The sequence below is a fragment of the Ophidiomyces ophidiicola genome, assembly GCF_022830035.1.
Source record: "Ophidiomyces ophidiicola strain CBS 122913 chromosome Unknown scaffold_25, whole genome shotgun sequence".
Lineage (NCBI taxonomy): Eukaryota > Fungi > Ascomycota > Eurotiomycetes > Onygenales > Onygenaceae > Ophidiomyces > Ophidiomyces ophidiicola.
The window spans coordinates 121,142-138,267 of record NW_026054665.1 but is presented as its reverse complement, the minus strand read 5'-3'; the positions used below and the strand labels follow the sequence as shown (position 1 = coordinate 138,267).

General features: G+C 46.0%; 6 protein-coding genes across 6 annotated transcripts; 4 read left to right on the top strand and 2 right to left on the bottom strand.

Annotated features, from left to right (window-relative positions):
* Positions 1 to 643: 643 nt before the first annotated feature.
* Positions 644 to 2,163, top strand: LOZ57_005254 (uncharacterized protein; the record flags this gene model as incomplete). Its single annotated transcript, XM_049254285.1, has 6 exons — positions 644 to 847; positions 907 to 1,030; positions 1,086 to 1,209; positions 1,277 to 1,734; positions 1,808 to 1,932; positions 1,981 to 2,163. 6 exons carry the CDS (start codon positions 644 to 646, stop codon positions 2,161 to 2,163), a joined length of 1,218 nt encoding a protein of 405 aa, XP_049106755.1.
* Positions 2,164 to 2,271: 108 nt separating this feature from the next.
* On the bottom strand, positions 2,272 to 5,196 carry LOZ57_005253 (uncharacterized protein; the record flags this gene model as incomplete). The annotated part of the gene is made up of 9 exons (XM_049254284.1): positions 2,272 to 2,422; positions 2,484 to 2,626; positions 2,702 to 3,202; positions 3,267 to 3,609; positions 3,683 to 4,255; positions 4,317 to 4,491; positions 4,582 to 4,762; positions 4,868 to 4,945; positions 5,098 to 5,196. The coding sequence occupies 9 exons, from the start codon at positions 5,194 to 5,196 to the stop codon at positions 2,272 to 2,274; spliced, it is 2,244 nt and encodes a 747-aa protein (XP_049106754.1).
* Positions 5,197 to 5,707: 511 nt separating this feature from the next.
* On the top strand, positions 5,708 to 6,989 carry LOZ57_005252 (uncharacterized protein; the record flags this gene model as incomplete). The annotated part of the gene is made up of 2 exons (XM_049254283.1): positions 5,708 to 5,837; positions 5,899 to 6,989. The coding sequence occupies 2 exons, from the start codon at positions 5,708 to 5,710 to the stop codon at positions 6,987 to 6,989; spliced, it is 1,221 nt and encodes a 406-aa protein (XP_049106753.1).
* Positions 6,990 to 7,100: 111 nt separating this feature from the next.
* LOZ57_005251 (uncharacterized protein) lies at positions 7,101 to 11,897 on the bottom strand (the record flags this gene model as incomplete). The annotated part of the gene is made up of 2 exons (XM_049254282.1): positions 7,101 to 9,368; positions 9,426 to 11,897. 2 exons carry the CDS (start codon positions 11,895 to 11,897, stop codon positions 7,101 to 7,103), a joined length of 4,740 nt encoding a protein of 1,579 aa, XP_049106752.1.
* A 1,614-nt stretch (positions 11,898 to 13,511) lies between these two features.
* LOZ57_005250 (uncharacterized protein) lies at positions 13,512 to 15,147 on the top strand (the record flags this gene model as incomplete). The annotated part of the gene is made up of 3 exons (XM_049254281.1): positions 13,512 to 13,721; positions 13,782 to 13,891; positions 13,944 to 15,147. 3 exons carry the CDS (start codon positions 13,512 to 13,514, stop codon positions 15,145 to 15,147), a joined length of 1,524 nt encoding a protein of 507 aa, XP_049106751.1.
* Positions 15,148 to 15,846: 699 nt separating this feature from the next.
* Positions 15,847 to 16,994, top strand: LOZ57_005249 (uncharacterized protein; the record flags this gene model as incomplete). The annotated part of the gene is made up of 2 exons (XM_049254280.1): positions 15,847 to 16,249; positions 16,306 to 16,994. 2 exons carry the CDS (start codon positions 15,847 to 15,849, stop codon positions 16,992 to 16,994), a joined length of 1,092 nt encoding a protein of 363 aa, XP_049106750.1.
* Between the last annotated feature and the right edge of the window lie 132 nt (positions 16,995 to 17,126).

Here is a 17,126-nt window from a genome sequence, read left to right as displayed (position 1 = left end):
TGTTTTGTATGATCTAATTGCAATGTTTGCATAGCGCTCATTTCTATTGGCTGTTTCTGACTAGCTGACTCAGCAAAGAGTTTGCATAGTTTGCCTCCGAGACATCCCCGAATCGAGTCACACGCCCACACGTAAGCTTCACGGATGTACCGAAACCACCGCAGCCTAACAGCAATGGCGTCCAATAAGCCATGATCATCGCGTGGCTTTTGCGGCTGTAGTGCAGCCAGCGAAGGGATTGGGCCTTTTCCCTTTCCAGGGCAGCCGCCCCTCCGCGTATCTATCTCAATCCAGCATTCCTTGCCAGTGTTTTCAACAGCACCAGGGATTGCATGTCCACAGGATAGTTACTTGACAAGCGAGGCTATGCAGGATAACAAGTCAACTCGGCTGCCGACATAAGCGTCCCCGCAACCCACGGGCCCTCAATGATCTGCTTCTACGGACTGAGGGTCGGGTTCCGAAGCAAGATTGTCCCTCCAGTTGCTGATCGCATATCTGCGATAGATCTTGTGTCCTGGAAAACGGATATACCCGCCATTCGAGTCCTTTTATATTTTCCACGTGGGACTGACGGCTTCTATTCCATTTACTGTGGTAACTGTATAGCCATACAGCTGTGAGAATCTATATGAATCAAAACATGGCGGACAAGGATGCCATCGAGCTTATTGACAAGATCTGTGCTCTGAAAAATGAGGCTGTTGTTCATGATGGTGATACAGTCCGTTTTGGAACCACCGATAATGATGCTCGACGCGTTCGAGAACACCTGAACATGCATGCCCGCAAACTCATTCTTACCCTACAAAAACCCAATATGGCAGTTTGGGATACGATCCGTAGGGTACGACATGATCTCAGTATGGTTCCATATTCTCCTGTCACACTGACAAGAGCCAATAGTGTGCCATACTTTCGCCTATCAAGATATTGCAAGATGTGGGGGTATTTAGATATCTCGCTGGTCGTGAAAGTGCCACTGCAAAAGAACTGGCTACCGAATTAGGCGCTGAGGAATCATTACTTAGTACGGGGTTGTTTTGATCCTTTAAATGATATTTTGACACTGATCGATTATCAAGTTCGCATGATCAGGCCTCTAGTCGCGGAAGGCTTGTTTTCAGAAGTAGGCGAAGAAGTTTACTCACTCACGGTTTCCGGGAGCCCATATGCGCTCCCAGCATTTGAGGACTCCATCACGTTTTCGTATGTGTCCAATTTTCTTGTAAGCATGAAGCCTAGTTGCTATATCTAACATCGCTATTGCTCTCAGAATTGCGTTTATGCCCGTTGTTATGGGTAATCCTTCTTTCTTCCGTAACTATGGATACAGAGAGCCTGTGTCGCACGACGGGCTAAACACACCAATGGCCGCATACTTCCAGAAACCTGGATATGGATTCTTTGATTATCTGAAAGACAATCCTGATATCCAGAAGGTTTTTGCATCTTCCATGGGGGCACATACAAAGTCTGCCAATCTTTCTTCTTCAGTTTACCCATATGGAGAGAAATTGCTGTTAAAAAAAGGGGAGGATGAAACGGGTGTCGCAATAGTTGATGTTGCAGGTGGGACTGGGGTGGTGTTACAAGAGATTTTGAATCGTTACCCTGGAATCAAAGGCCGGATGGTTACGCAAGATCTGCAAGCAACTTTTGATACCTTGACTGAAAAACCACAGAGGATTGAGCTCATGGCACATGATATCTTCACTGAACAACCTATTAAAGGTAATATTATCTATTTTCCCTCTCTTCTAACCCTAGTTTCTTTACATTGCTTACACATTGAGCGTATGAGCAGGCGCCTCCGCATATCATCTGAAACGAATTTTACATGATTGGAGTGACGGACAATCCCTAATAATACTGAAGAACATCGTCTCTGCCATGGAAAATGGGCATTCAAAACTCTTAGTTATGGACTCAGTAAGCTCATTGGAACCACTCCCATATTCGATTGCTTATATTTTCTAGATCATACCGCCAACCTCTGCTACCTTCTCACAAGCCATGGGGGACCACTCTATGATGACATTCGGAGGAAAAGAAAGGAATGAAAGGCAGTGGAGGGAGTTACTCTCTTCTGCAGGACTAAAAATTGTTCAGATCTATGTTGGCCCAGAGCCCGAAGCGCTTATTGAATGCGAGAAAGTTTGATATATCAAATTTCAAAGTGCCTTCATAGCACCTACAGATCACTGGACAATAAATACTAGACATATATATTGAAGAAATAAAACGCCTTTATAGAAAATAAAAGCCAGCTCAATCAGACGACTCTTTTGTTTGTTTATCCCACATTTGACGATACCGGCTATTACGAACTAGGAGCTCAGAATGAGTGCCCTGTTCCACAATACGTCCATCATGGAGAACTACAATTTCATCGCAATGGACAATAGTAGATAGACGATGCCTAAATGACTACTGGTTAGCTTATGTGCGTTTCATAGGATAACTATCAGGGAGTCAAGTACGCTATGGTCACCGTCGTTCTGCCCGTACTGAGTTTTCTAAGGGATGCCTGGATCGTCTTTTCTGTCTCTGAATCAAGGGATGCGGTTGCTTCGTCCATCAAAATAATATTTGGTGACTTAAGGATAGCGCGTGCAATTGCAATCTAAGACGGAATTTTGGCTATGTTAGCCATTTCACATTAAGAGAGAATACAGAAAGGGAATGTGATTCTCCTTACACGTTGTTTCTCCCCGCCTGACAGCCTGAGCCCGCGTTCTCCCACTTGTGTTTGATAGCCATCCGGGAAAGCCATGATTTTGTCATGCACGCTAGCGGCTTTACAAGCTGCATAAATGTCTTCGTCAGTGGCATTTGGATTCGCATACAGCAGGTTGTACATCAAAGTGTCGTTAAAAAGCATGGTCTCTTGCGGCACGACTCCAAAATGGCTCCGCAAACTTTGGATCGTAAAGTCTTCGACAGACCGGCCGTCAATTAAAATGTTGCCGCTGTCGATATTGTAGAAGCGGAAAAGCAATCGAAGCATGGTCGATTTTCCACTTCCACTCTCTCCTACAATTGCAACCGATGTTCCTGGTTTTATATCCAAACTTATGTCCTGTAAAGCTTTCCGGCGTTGATCATAAGAGAAGTAGACATGGTCGAAGGTAATATGGCCTCTGCAGCTCTGCATGTCTGTGGCAGTGGGTTTATCTACGACAGATGGCTTTTCGTCAAACTGAACCATATGGTCAATCAGCAATCAGGTATATCAAGAAGTATATCGAGCCTGGCAAACTCACCAGAGCTAGCATGCGCTCTGCATCGATAAGATTGTTTTGTATCTGGGTGTAAAAGCTACCAAAGAAGCCAAGTGGTGCCTGAAGTTGAGCAAGATACGCCAGGAGTGAAATGAACATGGCAACCTCCTCGGTGCTGATAGAAATATGGTAAGCAGACAAAAACGCTACAGCCATTACACCGAGTGTGAAAATAAAATTTTGTACTGCATTCAGAAGGTTCAATGAAACCAACACAGAAAATTCGGCCTTCTGGAAGAAGTAAACTCGGTCTGAAAATCGAGAAAGTTCAGCTGATACAGCATCATTGTAATGGACAACTTCGTATGACATAATTGCATCAGTTCTGAATCATTAATATGTCAGTTATTTTGTCCTTAACGGAAATGATGAGGCACATATGGAATACTCAGACATACTTGACAGCATCCATTTCGCGATCTCGTGTCATCATCTCTCGTCTTGCTCTTCCGCGGTACTTGGCCATATATATTGTGACGAAGAGATATGTTCCTCCCATACTCAAGATAATGAGCGAGTAAAATGGGTCGAACTGTATGAGAAAATATGCAGCGGCGACGCCGAGATCCGCTACCATGGGGAATAGCTGAAATATGAGCGAATCCAGAAAAGTATTTAATGCGCTACCTTTGCTTAGGGCGCTCATTACCTCTCCAAGCCGCTTTCCAAGGTGAAATTGAAGAGAGAGGGAGAGAACATGCTTAAAGGCGGATCCTGTTAGCTGGCGGTATGTTTCCTGCCCGATTGGAATCCATAGCAAAGCGCGGATGGATGCGAGAACTCCTTGTTGCCCTTGAACAGCTCGACACGCGATATATATGAGCAACTCCTTGTAGGGAATGGTACCTTTGCCTAGTGCAGCAACGACGTTTCCCAATTGAAGAGGTACCAAAACATTGACCACGCGTTGTGCTATAAGAATGACTAGGCATAGTAATGCACGGATCTGTAGCGTCAGAGATTTTGAAGGCCTCCAGATGTCATTAGTAAATTGATATATCAACCGGGATGATGTAGATTCGCGTTTCTTACCAGATTAAGGGAAAAAGCTTCCCAAATCCGACAAGATAATCCAGCCAATTAGTTAGCTGAGCATCGGTCGATGCTGATGGCCGCAATTTTGTTCCGTCTAGGGTCCCGTATTGGCTATCGTCACCCGATTCCGAGCCTAGTAAACTGGTCGTAGCCGGATCTGATTCTGCTTTGGCTGGAGCAAAAAACAAAATGCAAGCACTCGTTAAGCAAATGATTCTGCAATATCCAAAAAAGAGCAGCCCGCTGTATAGAATTTCAGAACCGCGCGGATCATATCGTGCCGAAGGATGGGCAGAGCTTATTGAACTCAGAGCTGCAAACCCTATTTCAAATGGCAATGCAGTGGCCCAAGTGTGTGCGCTTGTCAAGGATGGTTGGTATGCCGTATCCGGGTCCGGAAGTATTGAGGCAAAGAAGAACAAAAAGACCGCAATCTGAGAGGCCTACATACCGAATAGTCTCATGTCAGTCAAGATTACAAAAACGGTAGAGCTTTAACGCCCCCCTCTGAAAGAAAACGGTACGGGCCTTCTGTTGGCCCAACTCACAATGAATGACTGAGAGTAGGCCCAAAATCCTACACTCTCTGTAGTAGTTGCATAGAGAGCAATGGTAACAGTCAACACCTGTGCCCGTTAGTTATATGTCCAAGTACAAGAAGCTGAGCCCATCCTACCAGCGACAAACATAGTACACAAATTATTGCATACACCCACCGCGCTCGAACGATCGGGATTTCATGTCCCTTAAACCCAAATGTATTAGGTGCTCGGCGCACCTTAATGAAGATGCTGGAGCCAAGGTAGGCAACACCCAGAGCAATTGGATAACCTGGCTCAAGCAAGGCCGCAACGTTGGATATGGTACTGCTTGCCATACTGAACCCGTTTTAATTGAGAGGGTAAATCTTGATGGCTAGATCTACATCATTAAAATAACGAAGTAGAGTCGGTTGCCGCTCGGCGCCCGGTATGCGGTCTCAGCCCGAGTACATCATCGTCCGCCTTTTTCGAATTTTGAAATGTATAGTTTTTTAAATTTAATTTTTGTCCGAAGAAAAAAAAAATTATTGTGCCCACTGGTTGGATTTTGTGATGCTATCCAACGACCTCACGGGCGATGTTGATTGCTCGGAGCAGAGTCGACTACTGGAGAACAGATTTCAAGGAGAGATAAATACAAGAGAGCAAAATGCCATAAAGCTCCCACGTCATAATGGCATAATTCATCCAGCAATAGTGCTCCCTGTATCCTTGTTGGCCTCGCTCGCGATACACATGACGGCGGCGTCGACAACATGGGCATATGCATATTTGTTTTGCGAGCATCCCGAGAGCTGCAATGATGGAGAAAAGAGTAAATTTGCCGGTTCAATTGCCATCGCAACGATGTTAGCAAATGCGACAGGGCTTTTCTCGCTCGGATATCTAGAAAAGTTGGTCAAGTGGGATTCACGAGCAGGCTTACTTGTGTGGCTAGCTTGCCGGGGAACAGGAGTTCTGGTGTTCACAATTGGAGGTAGCTGAAAGCCGCACCCTGTAGCAATGTGGAGAGGTCAATAACTAATTGAATACTTAAGTGTACTTGCACAGTCTTCCATGCCTCTTGGGCGGCCAAGTCTTCCAAGGACTGGCTTCAGATAACCTCCTGCATTTCAACTTAAACTCCATATACACTCATGCTGACACCACGGAGCACGTTTCTACCCTTATGGGCACTTCACTTGCATTGTATATGTTGGGGATGGCCATCGGACCAGCAGGAGCGGGTCTCTTTCCATCCTTCCAGTGGAGTTTCTTCGCCGCAATCGGCTTATTTAGCATAGCAATTGCATACGTACTAGCGATAATCTCCTACCACCAAGTCGAAGACAACCAGGTTAATGAGAGCTATGGCGAACGCGGTGCTGGTCAGGCTGAAACTTCAGCGGACAGTGAGACTGAGCCCGAAGGTTTTGTCGCGTTCCTCTCCCCTGTTCGCCTGTTTCACGACCATCCCAGAGCAATTCTGCAAGGCCTGTCCCTATTCCTTTATAATATGGCACAGGCATACGAGATAAACTTGATATTCGTTTTCGCTTCTGTTCAATTCGGGTTTACGGCTAAGGAGAATGGCATCTTGCTGTCCTTGGTTGCGGTAGTGGCGGCGACGTACCTGCTATCGTCAGTATTCATCATTCCAAAGCTCGTTAATTGCATTCGATCTGTCGTTTGGAAATGGCAGAGCAAATCCCCATTCTTTTCAAGCTCGGATGCAACGACCCCCCCACAGAAACGGGCCAGGAAAGGTAGATCTTTTGATCTTGGTGCGGCGGCGACCTCTATACTCATTCAGGCCACAGCTGCTATATTGCTGTCTAACGTGCATCGCCCGAGCCAATTATACGCAGGTGCGGCGTTAACAGCACTTGGTTTCGCTGCACCATCTTTCATCAAAAGTTATTTTGTAGCGTCCTTGCCAGACGCTACACGAGGAGTGGCAGGTCTTGCACTGATGGAAACAAGTGGGGGACTGCTTAGTCCTATGGTACTGGGTATGTGGCAGGCAAGTCGCCCGGACAGCTCGGTCTTCTATGTTGCTTCTGCACTTTTGGGCGCGTCGTTTGTGTTGTTACTTGTTGGCGCGTATGCCATGAACGGGAAACGCGGAGAGCACAGGCCATCGGCATAGTCACTTGTTAATTTCGTTACAACTTTACTTGTATTTATTATCTAATCAGCTTGTCAAGTAGTAAAACTCACAACGTTCTGTAACAGTAATGAAATAGTAAGAGCCACCAGGCTAAAATCTTGATCGAGTCATCTGAATGCCATCCGCCCACCTTCTGAGCTGTTCTCGCCCCGCGTGCAAGCTTCCTCCATGAGACAACAAGCGAAGAGCTTCAAGCACTAACATCGATATCTTCTCAACAACAGCGACTGGGTAACAGTACTCGTCATGCTCAATTCGCACAGTCAAGTCTTCGTTTGTGACAGCAACGAATTCAAACATTAGTTTGAATTTTGACCCCTCTGCCCACAGATTCAATGGCTGGAAGCCTGGAAGTGGTAGGAAGTCCTTTAGCCGGTTATCATGGAATGTCACCATGATATCAAATAATGGGTGATTGGGAAAGTCTGGTACGATTCCTAGATGTCGCAGAAGCTGGTCCCATGGAACCGCACGTCCCAACGCCTGCTGGCTGTAGCACTTGACATCTTGCAAATACTGCTCTGTTGATGTCGATTGGAGGGCGCTGCTTTTAACTCGAATGGGTAGCGGTTCAAGAAATAAACCGACAGTTTTTTGCGCTTCTGAAGTCTTACGATTCAGATGGGGACCACCAAGAACAATATCAATTTGCTCTTGGTCCAGTTGCATAGCTAAAGCTATCGCGGCCAGCGCGAGTTGGTGAAGTGTCAAACGTTGTGATGCCACAATGTCAAGCATTGAGCCGAAAGTTGATGGGGGAATTCTATATAGCCTTGAAGAACCCCGATAGTTAAGCCGCTCTACTCCGACCTCGAAGGATGTCTTTGTGGAGGGCGCATCCGCCATATACCGTGTCCAGAAATCAAAATCGCAGACTGCTGCCATATTATTCCATAAAGTGACTTCCATGTAGTTGTGACACGCTCTCTTTAGCGGCTTTCCTCGATAAAGTGCAACGACTTCATTGTGCAACAATTCGAGTGTTGTGAGATCGCAAACGATATGGCTGACGACGACAAGAAACGTATCTTTCGAAATTATAACCCTAATCGGATCATTTTGGCTCAAGTTGAAAGGGCGGTTGACTTCTTTCCATATATCCAGCCGGCTTAGCCTCTGCACTTGTGGCGGAGAATCGGCATATTTTCTATAAACACCAGATCTTCGACCTTTTCTAACATACCTTGATCGCAGTATTCGATGCCTGGCCATAACCATATTCCAAGCGGCTGCGAGAAGGACCTGGTCGACTTTTGATGGGTTAAATTTCGCGGCAAAACATACATTAAAGGATGAAGATCCTTCGTCAAGATGGTATTTTTGCCACCATTCCATCTCAATAGGCGCCAGATCATGCTCGTTTACTTGTCCATGGGAAGTCTTCGCCACTTGTTCCTTCAGGGAATTTTGCAGTAATAATTGATCGATACTGTCGGCCATACTATGAAGTGTCGAGGATTCCACCACAATCTTGAATGGGATTCGACACTGGAACTCCTCGTTGAGCTTTGTTGCTAGATGCAGCTGCAACACAGAGTGACCCCCCAGGTCAAGAAAATCAGAGTCATTGTTGATTGGCGTTTTTGGATCCAACCCGAGAATTAGGCGCCATAGTTGCGCCACCTTATTTTGGATAGGCAGCAATGGGCGCTGTTCTGGAGAGCTGGCGGAAGAACTATTCGGTGTATAATTTGCTATTGCATTATAATCAAGTTTGCCTGCCATCGTCATGGGGAACTCATCAGCAGAAAAGACATGTTTTGGCAGAGCGTGGATTGGCACGGCGTTTCGGATTTCCGAAATAAAATTTGCTATGTTGACTGAACCAGGCGTCACCATAGCCACAAGAAAATCATTTTTGCGAGCGATGGCTACAGCCTTTACCGCAGGGGCAGCCTTTAACATTCTGACTTCTAGATCGTTTAGATCGAGTCGAAATCCACAAAGTTTAATCTGCCGATCTCGACGACCCAAGCATACTATTTCTCCAGTCTCAACGTCCCAGTATCCTTGGTCACCAGTGCGATATATCATTTCTCCCAATTCCTTGCGCACTAAGTCTGGGCAAAACCTCTCACTTGTTTCTGCAGTCAGGTTCATATATCCCCGTGCAACCTGCACGCCAGCTAAACAAATTTCACCCCTCATTCCTGGAGGCACAAGACACATATTCCGGTCCATGATGTACACTCTTGTGGACGGATTAGGACGGCCGATGGTTACCGCCTTTCCTGGTAATAGTCGTCCGATAGTAGCGCCACCAGTCCCCTCAGTGGGACCGTACATGTTGTATAGTATCTTTTGCGATGCCCAACGGTCATTTACTTCCTGGGGAACAGGCTCTCCGACTAGATATACCTACAGAAGCTCTGTTAGGCGTTGAATCGTATTTAAAGGTTAGGACATTGTGCTTACCGTGTTAAGCAATGGAAAATTTGTTGGATCTAAAACTTTTGCAACCGAAGGCGTGAAGAGAGCAACATTTACCTTGGACAAATGTGCAAAAGGATCTTGGCCGTGTGGTAAAACTAGTGTTGCACCGTAGCTGAGGGCTGAGAAGATCTCATGAATGCTACCATCAAAAGCAGCGGACATTGTTTGTGCTATCTTACAGCCCGGTTCACTCATAAGGCGCACTTCTTTATCCCTTTGGAATGCCACAAGACCAGAATGTGTGCATAATACCCCTTTGGGCTTTCCTGTGGACCCGGATGTGAAACAAATGTAAGCACTCGCAAGGGGGTTGGGATCAGGTTGTGCCACTATTGAGCCTTGGACTTTGCGTATTATTTCCTCCAAAACCAAAACAGTATCGCAGCTTAAAGGCTGGGAAGTTTTCTGCCATTCATAAGGAACAAGAAAAACTTTTGCTTCCGCTGACTGATACTGGCTGTTTCGAAGAGGCTGGGGAAGAGCAGCGTCAATTGGACAGTATATACCTCCCGCCATTAAGATACCATATATTCCATAAATCCACTCGAGTGAACGATCCGCATGAATGCAGACAACATCCCCACGCTGGATGAATGCTTCCAGACCCTCAGCAATGCTACTTGCTGCCGTCATGAGCTGTGAATATGTAACTTGGTCGTCCCCTTTTTCGACCGCAATATGGTCTGGGTATTTAGCGGCGGTTTGGCAGAAAAGACTAGTTAGATCCTCGACAACTGATGGTATGGTCGTTTGATCTGAAATACAATTCCCTAAGGTCCTCAACATCTGATGGCTCTCAACAGTGAGAACTTTGTCTTGACATTCACTCACTTGAGCGCTGGCATTGAGGAGAGTCGAAAATGCATTTCGATATTGATCACAGAGCGTCTGCATATCACTCCGATGGAAAATAGCACTATCGTACTCCATCCGAACCGTCTCGTCAGGCTCAATGAAAATTCCAAGAGGGATATCTGTATGTGAAAGGGAGTATGGTTTTTCGATTGGAGCTGCTATGGATTCCCCAGCTTCTCCCTGCAAGTCGGACAGGTCGAACTGTATGCTCAATGCTGATGAAAATTGCCTTGTGTAGCCATGTTCAGGCAGTGACCACTGAAAGGATGCAAGCTTCAACATCTTTTTAAATATGTGCTGCAAAAACTGTTTTACCGATGAATTAGAATCGATTTTGATGTATATGGGCAAGGTATTCACTAATGGACCAACTGTTGTCTCGACATTTGGAAGGGGAAGGTTGCGTCCAGAGAGAACAGCACCAAAGAGGACCGTATCGGAGTCAGTATACAGTGCTAGGACCAGTGCCCATGCTGCATAGCACACAGTCGCAAGTGTTACTCCGCATTTCTGTGCGAGCGAGGGAACATCAACCGGCATACGGAAACTAACCGTGTCCGTGATATTGCTACTCGCATGCTTTGGGGATGACAACAGCAATTCGCCGTTTGCGGATGAATATTTTTCATGTTGTTCTTGCCAGAAGTCCTGTGCAGCCGCCCTTGACGAATTTTGCAGCTCCCGCAACTTTGTAGCTAAGGACACAAAGGAAGGGCTTGGTTCGACTTGCATTCCAGCAGCTACTTGCCGTACTTTTCGGAGGACGAGCATTGCTGAATACCCATCAATAAGTGCGTGGTGTATACGCCAAATAATGGTACTAATGCTGTTTTCAGATTCTTTATCGCAAAGCGTGATGACATCGAAACAGTTCCCAATCAATAGATCGCATTCGTCGTTGTGTGGCTCTTTGAACAGCGATAAGCTATTCTTATTTAATTCTTCCTGGTACTGCTCCCGATTTATAACAATTTTCTCTGTCCAGAGAAATGGAGCTTCTTGCTGCTCGATTAATTTGCCTCCATCCCGTAGGTCAAACTTCGTTCTGAAAATGGGCTCCATGGCGACAATCGTTTTCCAGGCAGTACGAATTGTTTCAAGCCGATCTGTTGGATATGTTTCGAAATAGTTAATAATATTTCGAACAGGGTCCTTTTTTGTTCCATGGATCAGTGCTAACTGCATCTCTGTCATCGATGTACCAATTTCACCCTCGATGGTTTGCGTATTGGAGCCTTGGGTAACAAAGGCATTCAGCGCATCACCGTCTGATGTCATACCGTTGAGGTGCTGCATTGACTTCTTCGTGCTCCCGTTCACGTTTCTCGATTCTGAAGATTGACATGGAGGCGACTCCGGCTGCTCATTATCTTCGGCAAAGACAGCACAATTCAAAATTGTTTCGACGTCTCGACTGCCTAAGATAGATTCGACTGAAAGACGGACGTTCGCCTGCTGGCAGACGGTTTTTAATCTCACTGCTGATAAAGAATTTCCACCAAGTTCTGTGAATTTATGGTCTAATTTAATATCTGATGCTGGAATATCCAGTACCCAAGAGGTTTGGTTGATTAACCAGGCACGGGTGCCTTCAGCCATAATCTTTACTTTCATAAAGAAATAGATGAATACAGTTTATGAACGAATATGCGAGATCAATTCACTCGTCGTGTCTAAGACACGACTTGATATAGCTAGACAGGGTAGTATTTAACCAGCTATCAGCGATATTTAGTGTGCCCCCACCTGCGTTAATGGTAGGACCATAGCTGACATTATTATCGGCAGCCGATTTCATTTACGAGCGCGGGAGTATTCTTCGGAATGTTTTCTGAAGTAGCCGTGAGGGTGCCGTGCTACCGATCGTTATGACATTACAGTATCGTCTCAAATATGGTGGATGGCACTCTTCTGAAAATACCAACCGGTTCCAGAATTGATGCCTCTAATGAGAAGAAAAGATATCCTATGCATAACTAACCAAATAGCATAGTAATGGTCGGCAAATCCCTCGGAAAGTCAAAGTCATTCGAAAACCGGGTGCCTCTCGAAGCCACTCAGCAATCGCAAATAATTCTCCATCAGTAAGTAACTGTCTATCTGAACCCTACTATGATTGATGGGTTTCCTCTGTTTTATTACACCTCAGTCTGCCCTCCGCTTTTAAAGATCTCATTGTCTCTACCCCATCGACCAGATTCCGCTTTGCTTTTTCTGCGTACATGGTCCGAAATCTTTCACCGTCTGGCCCGTCTTGGGATACATCTCCATAAGGGATACTGTATTCAAACAACAGATAAAATTCATCTAGATCGTCTGTGACCCCTCGAACAATAGTGGTTGTCACCCGATTACCGGTCGCGAGTGTTGTGCATTCGAACTGATAGATTTTCGGCGCTATCAGCCCCATTTCTAATCACCAGCAGTGCCGTTGTATGTCGATCATACAAAAGAACAGATTGGCTAGTCACCTTATGCATATTGGTCAAAATGACCTCTTGCTCCATTTCAGGAGTATCACCTTGAAATCTCAGTGTGCGGATCATTCTACCACCTGCTTCCGACTGCACTGTGCACGAAGATATGGCACTCGTAAAACTTTCGGGTGAGAAAGCGAGAAGCCGGCATCCTTCCCAAAGGTCTTCCACTGACAGACGTGTTGATTCTTGTTGATCATTCACCGGAATTGTAAAAGCGACGTGGAAACGACTCATGTTTGTGGTAGTTTGGAAAATAATGTCAATCACTGCCTATTGAGAAGTAGTTGAAGATCCAATGATTCAAGTCTGTTTTTAGGGGCCGCTGTGATTACATTTATATCTTGCGCTACTATTCCATATGGATGTACGGGGTACAGAATACACACGATCCTTCTTCCAGTCCCACCCCCGCCCCAACAACGCGATATTTTGGGCTACCCTGTTCTATATGCATGAATGAACAAATTCAAAGGCATTTATCCGCTGGAATTGTTTATTGATCCCAGAGAAGGTTTAGCGGATCTTCTAAGATGGCCGAGTTGAAGAATCGTCTATCGGCCCGATGCCGGTTCCCGAGATTACAGTATACTCGGCCACCAAGTGCTGGAGCATTTATCCTACCAAAACAACAAATTATGGGGTGTTCCTTTCTCCCGGTGTTCACTCCAGTCCAGATTTGCTTTGATCTAACCCCCTATCCAAAATAGACAGCGACATTGTGCGTGATCACATAATGGATGTGCCCCAGTCTATCATAACGTACTTTCGCTGGCAGGACTCAAATACCCTTTTTCTGCCCAGTTTAATAGGTCCCCTTGTTCTCGCGTACTGCTTGTTTCAATGGACGCGCTTACGGGCCCCAAAACTTGACTTGCCTGTTGTGGGCGACCCTACAGCGTCTGACTTTCGGTCTGCTCTGGAGGAGGGGGCGAAAAAAGTATTAGTGACTCATTTCTCCGACTAAAACATGTGGATACGGATTAGAAATAACTGATCATTATAGTATCCTAATAGCCCTTTTGTGCTACCAACACCCATGCATCCCACGGTGATCCTCCCTCACTCTGCCATCGATGCCATTAAGAACCTACCAGAAGAGGTTATATCTCTTAGGTACGCAAAGTTGGCTTAATTGAAAACATCAAAGGTTAATTTTTGATTTTAGACAGCACCACTATACGATATTTGTTGGCGCATACACTCATTTTGGCAACAAGGCTGACGAGCTAGATGCTGCTATTCGAATCGACTTGACACGAAACGTGGAAAAGATTTTGCAAATTTTTCAGGGAGAAATTGACTATGCTTTTGAACAAAATATCGGCGAGTGCAAAACATGGACGGCTATTCCAGGATATGAAAAAATGCTAAGAATTGTATCTTTGCTGAGCTCACGAGTTTTTGTTGGATTACCTTTAAGTCGAAATGAGGAATGGATCCAGACAACTTGTAAATACGCACTTGATGGAGGTGCGGGAGCTCATGCCTTAACCCCGTATCCAACATTTCTGCGACCGTTTGTTGCGCCATTCCTCCTACGTTCACTAAAACAACATCGGGCTTTAGCTCGTGAAATGATGCAGCCTTTGGCAGACAAGTACGCAACTGCAAACAGATCGGAGGTGAGCGCAGATGACAACATTACTGGAGGGGATCTGATCCAGTATATCGTGTCGCGATATAATGGGCCTGTCACTGCTGAAAGGCTTGCCCGGGATCAGCTCATTGCAACGTTTGTTGCTATGCACACGACTACTATCTGCCTTACCCAGGTTCTCTTTGATCTTGCTGCACGCCCGGAATATGTTCAGCCACTCCGCGAGGAACTAGAGGAAGCGCTGAAAGCAGACAGCCATCAAGATGGGCTGCTTCACAATACTACTATGATCAGACTTCGAAAGATGGATAGTTTTATTCGTGAGAGTCAGCGAACAAACCCTCCTGGTTTGGTCACGATGCTTCGGCACGTTACCTCTCCCGACGGCCTGCGATTGGCATCTGGGCATGTAATTCCTAAAGGCACTGTCGTTGGCATCTCGAACCATATGGTAACGCGTTCGTACCCAGAGCCTGATACCTTTGACGGATTTCGATTTTCAAAGCTGCGTGAACAGCCTGGCCATGAGATTCGCCATCAGCTGGCGACGACTGGGCCGGATGCGCTCAGCTTCGGCCATGGTAACCATGCGTGTCCGGGTCGATTCTTCGCTGCAAATGAAATCAAAGTTGTGATTGCACATCTGATCCAAAACTTTGATATTAAGTTGAAAGATGGTGAAAGCCGACCAGAAAATCACCATCGAGGTGCTATAGTATCCCCATCCGCAAATGGGGAAGTCCTCTTACGTAGTAGGACATCAGCCTTATAATGTACATACACGCACATATATATTTACCTGTCCGCTGTATCATTGGAGCTAATTTCACTCGAGATATGCTATGTTACACCAGGGAGTTCTAGTGCGCCTTTGAATTATATAGTTAAACGGAACCAGTAATCAGACGAGTTTGATTAATTCCTCATCGGCAGTTAAGCTAGAATATAACTTCGAAATGGAGTGGTAAATGCTACAATAGAACTCTGAAGGAGGCCTCTTTAGATGAAAAATGACTAGGTAAAAAACGCTTTGCCGTTTGGAGTGTTGAGGTTTTGATAAGATCTTGGGCCAGGGCCGGAGGAGATCATCACCAATGCAGCGATCGTTCAGGGAACTTGTACAACGGGGGCGTACAGCGGAGGCGCTAAGGGGAACAAACGTGGTGGTGCCGGCCCGCCCAGGCAGGTCGTCTACTCAGGCGATTTTAGAAAATTGGATATCGCAGCAAAATGGTTGCCCACAAGCTCATGGCATCTGCAAGGCTGAGCGAAGTAACCGGGCTTCCTTCAGCCCGTTTTTCCTGTTCGGTCACCGATCGGCTAATAGAGCCTAAGTACACTCCGTACTTACATGCAACTGTAGTTATATATGTACCTAGAATATTATCTACTCCATAACAGTTGATAGGACCAGAAATACACATTTGTTCTAACAGTAGCATTCTCAGGCGTGAGAGGTCAAGATTCAGCCATGGCGGTCTCCCTTCCCCCGCATTATCAGGCAGTGGTCGATGAGACTAAATGCACTTACAAACAGCTTGGCAAGTGCGGCTTGAAGGTGTCAGTCCCAATTTTGGGGTGTATGGGGTTTGGAAACAAGGAATGGGTGTGGGATTGGGTCTTAGAGGAGGAAGAGTCGATGAAAATGCTCAAGGCGGCATGGGACCGGGGCGTGAACACATGGGACACAGCAAATGTGTTCTCAAATGGTGATAGCGAGCGGATCATCGGAAAAACCCTAAAAAAATATCAAATACCTCGGCACAAGGTAGTCCTTATCACGAAGGTGTTTTGCACCGTTGGAGAGCAGCGGGATAATGCTATGGCATATGCAGAGCCTCTGAGAGGAGCGAAGGATTATGTTAACCAATCAGGTACATAACAACTCCCCCATATATAAGGATAGAAATGTTGACAAGAGGTGTCATAGGGCTGTCGCGCCAGTCGATATTCAACAATGTCAATGCCTCGCTTGAACGTTTACAAACGGATTACATTGATCTGCTCTTAATTCATCGCTCAGACGACCGCGTATCCTACGAGGAGACTATGGAAGCTTTGCATGACCTTGTTCGCGCTGGAAAGGTGCGTTACATCGGTAGTAGTTCAATGTGGGCGTACCAGTTTGCTCGTATGCAATTCTGCGCAGAACGCAATGGTTGGACGAAATTTGTCTGCATGCAAAATCACTATAGTTTGCTGTATCGTGAGGAAGAGCGGGAAATGAACCGGTTTTGCAACGAGACTGGAGTGGGTATCATTCCTTGGTCACCACTCTGTCGTGGTTTCCTTGGGCGAAGGTTGAAAGATAGCCTCGAAGGGGGAACGGCGCGCGCGAAAGATGAAATACTGAATGGTTCACGGTATGTTGGTATTCGCGAGGATCCTGATCAGAAGATTATTAAGCGGGTGGAGGAGCTGGCTGATAAGAAAGGGTGGACCATGGTGGATGTCGCCCTGGCTTGGCTGAATAAAAGGGTCGCCAGCCCAGTCGTGGGAATGACGACGGAAAAGATGTTGGATGAGTGCATTGCGGTGCGTGGGAAGATCTTGACGGAAGAAGAGGAGAAGTATCTGGAGGAACCGTACCAGCCAAGAGAAGTGTCTGGGCATAGATAAATATTTGTATATATTTATTAACCACAACACATGCAATGAGTACAGAAATCAAATAAAATATACAGAGTGATCCCGTTGAGTATCGGCGTTTGATTCTGTTTGAGGCGGATAAGCAAACGTCAATCAAGGGGA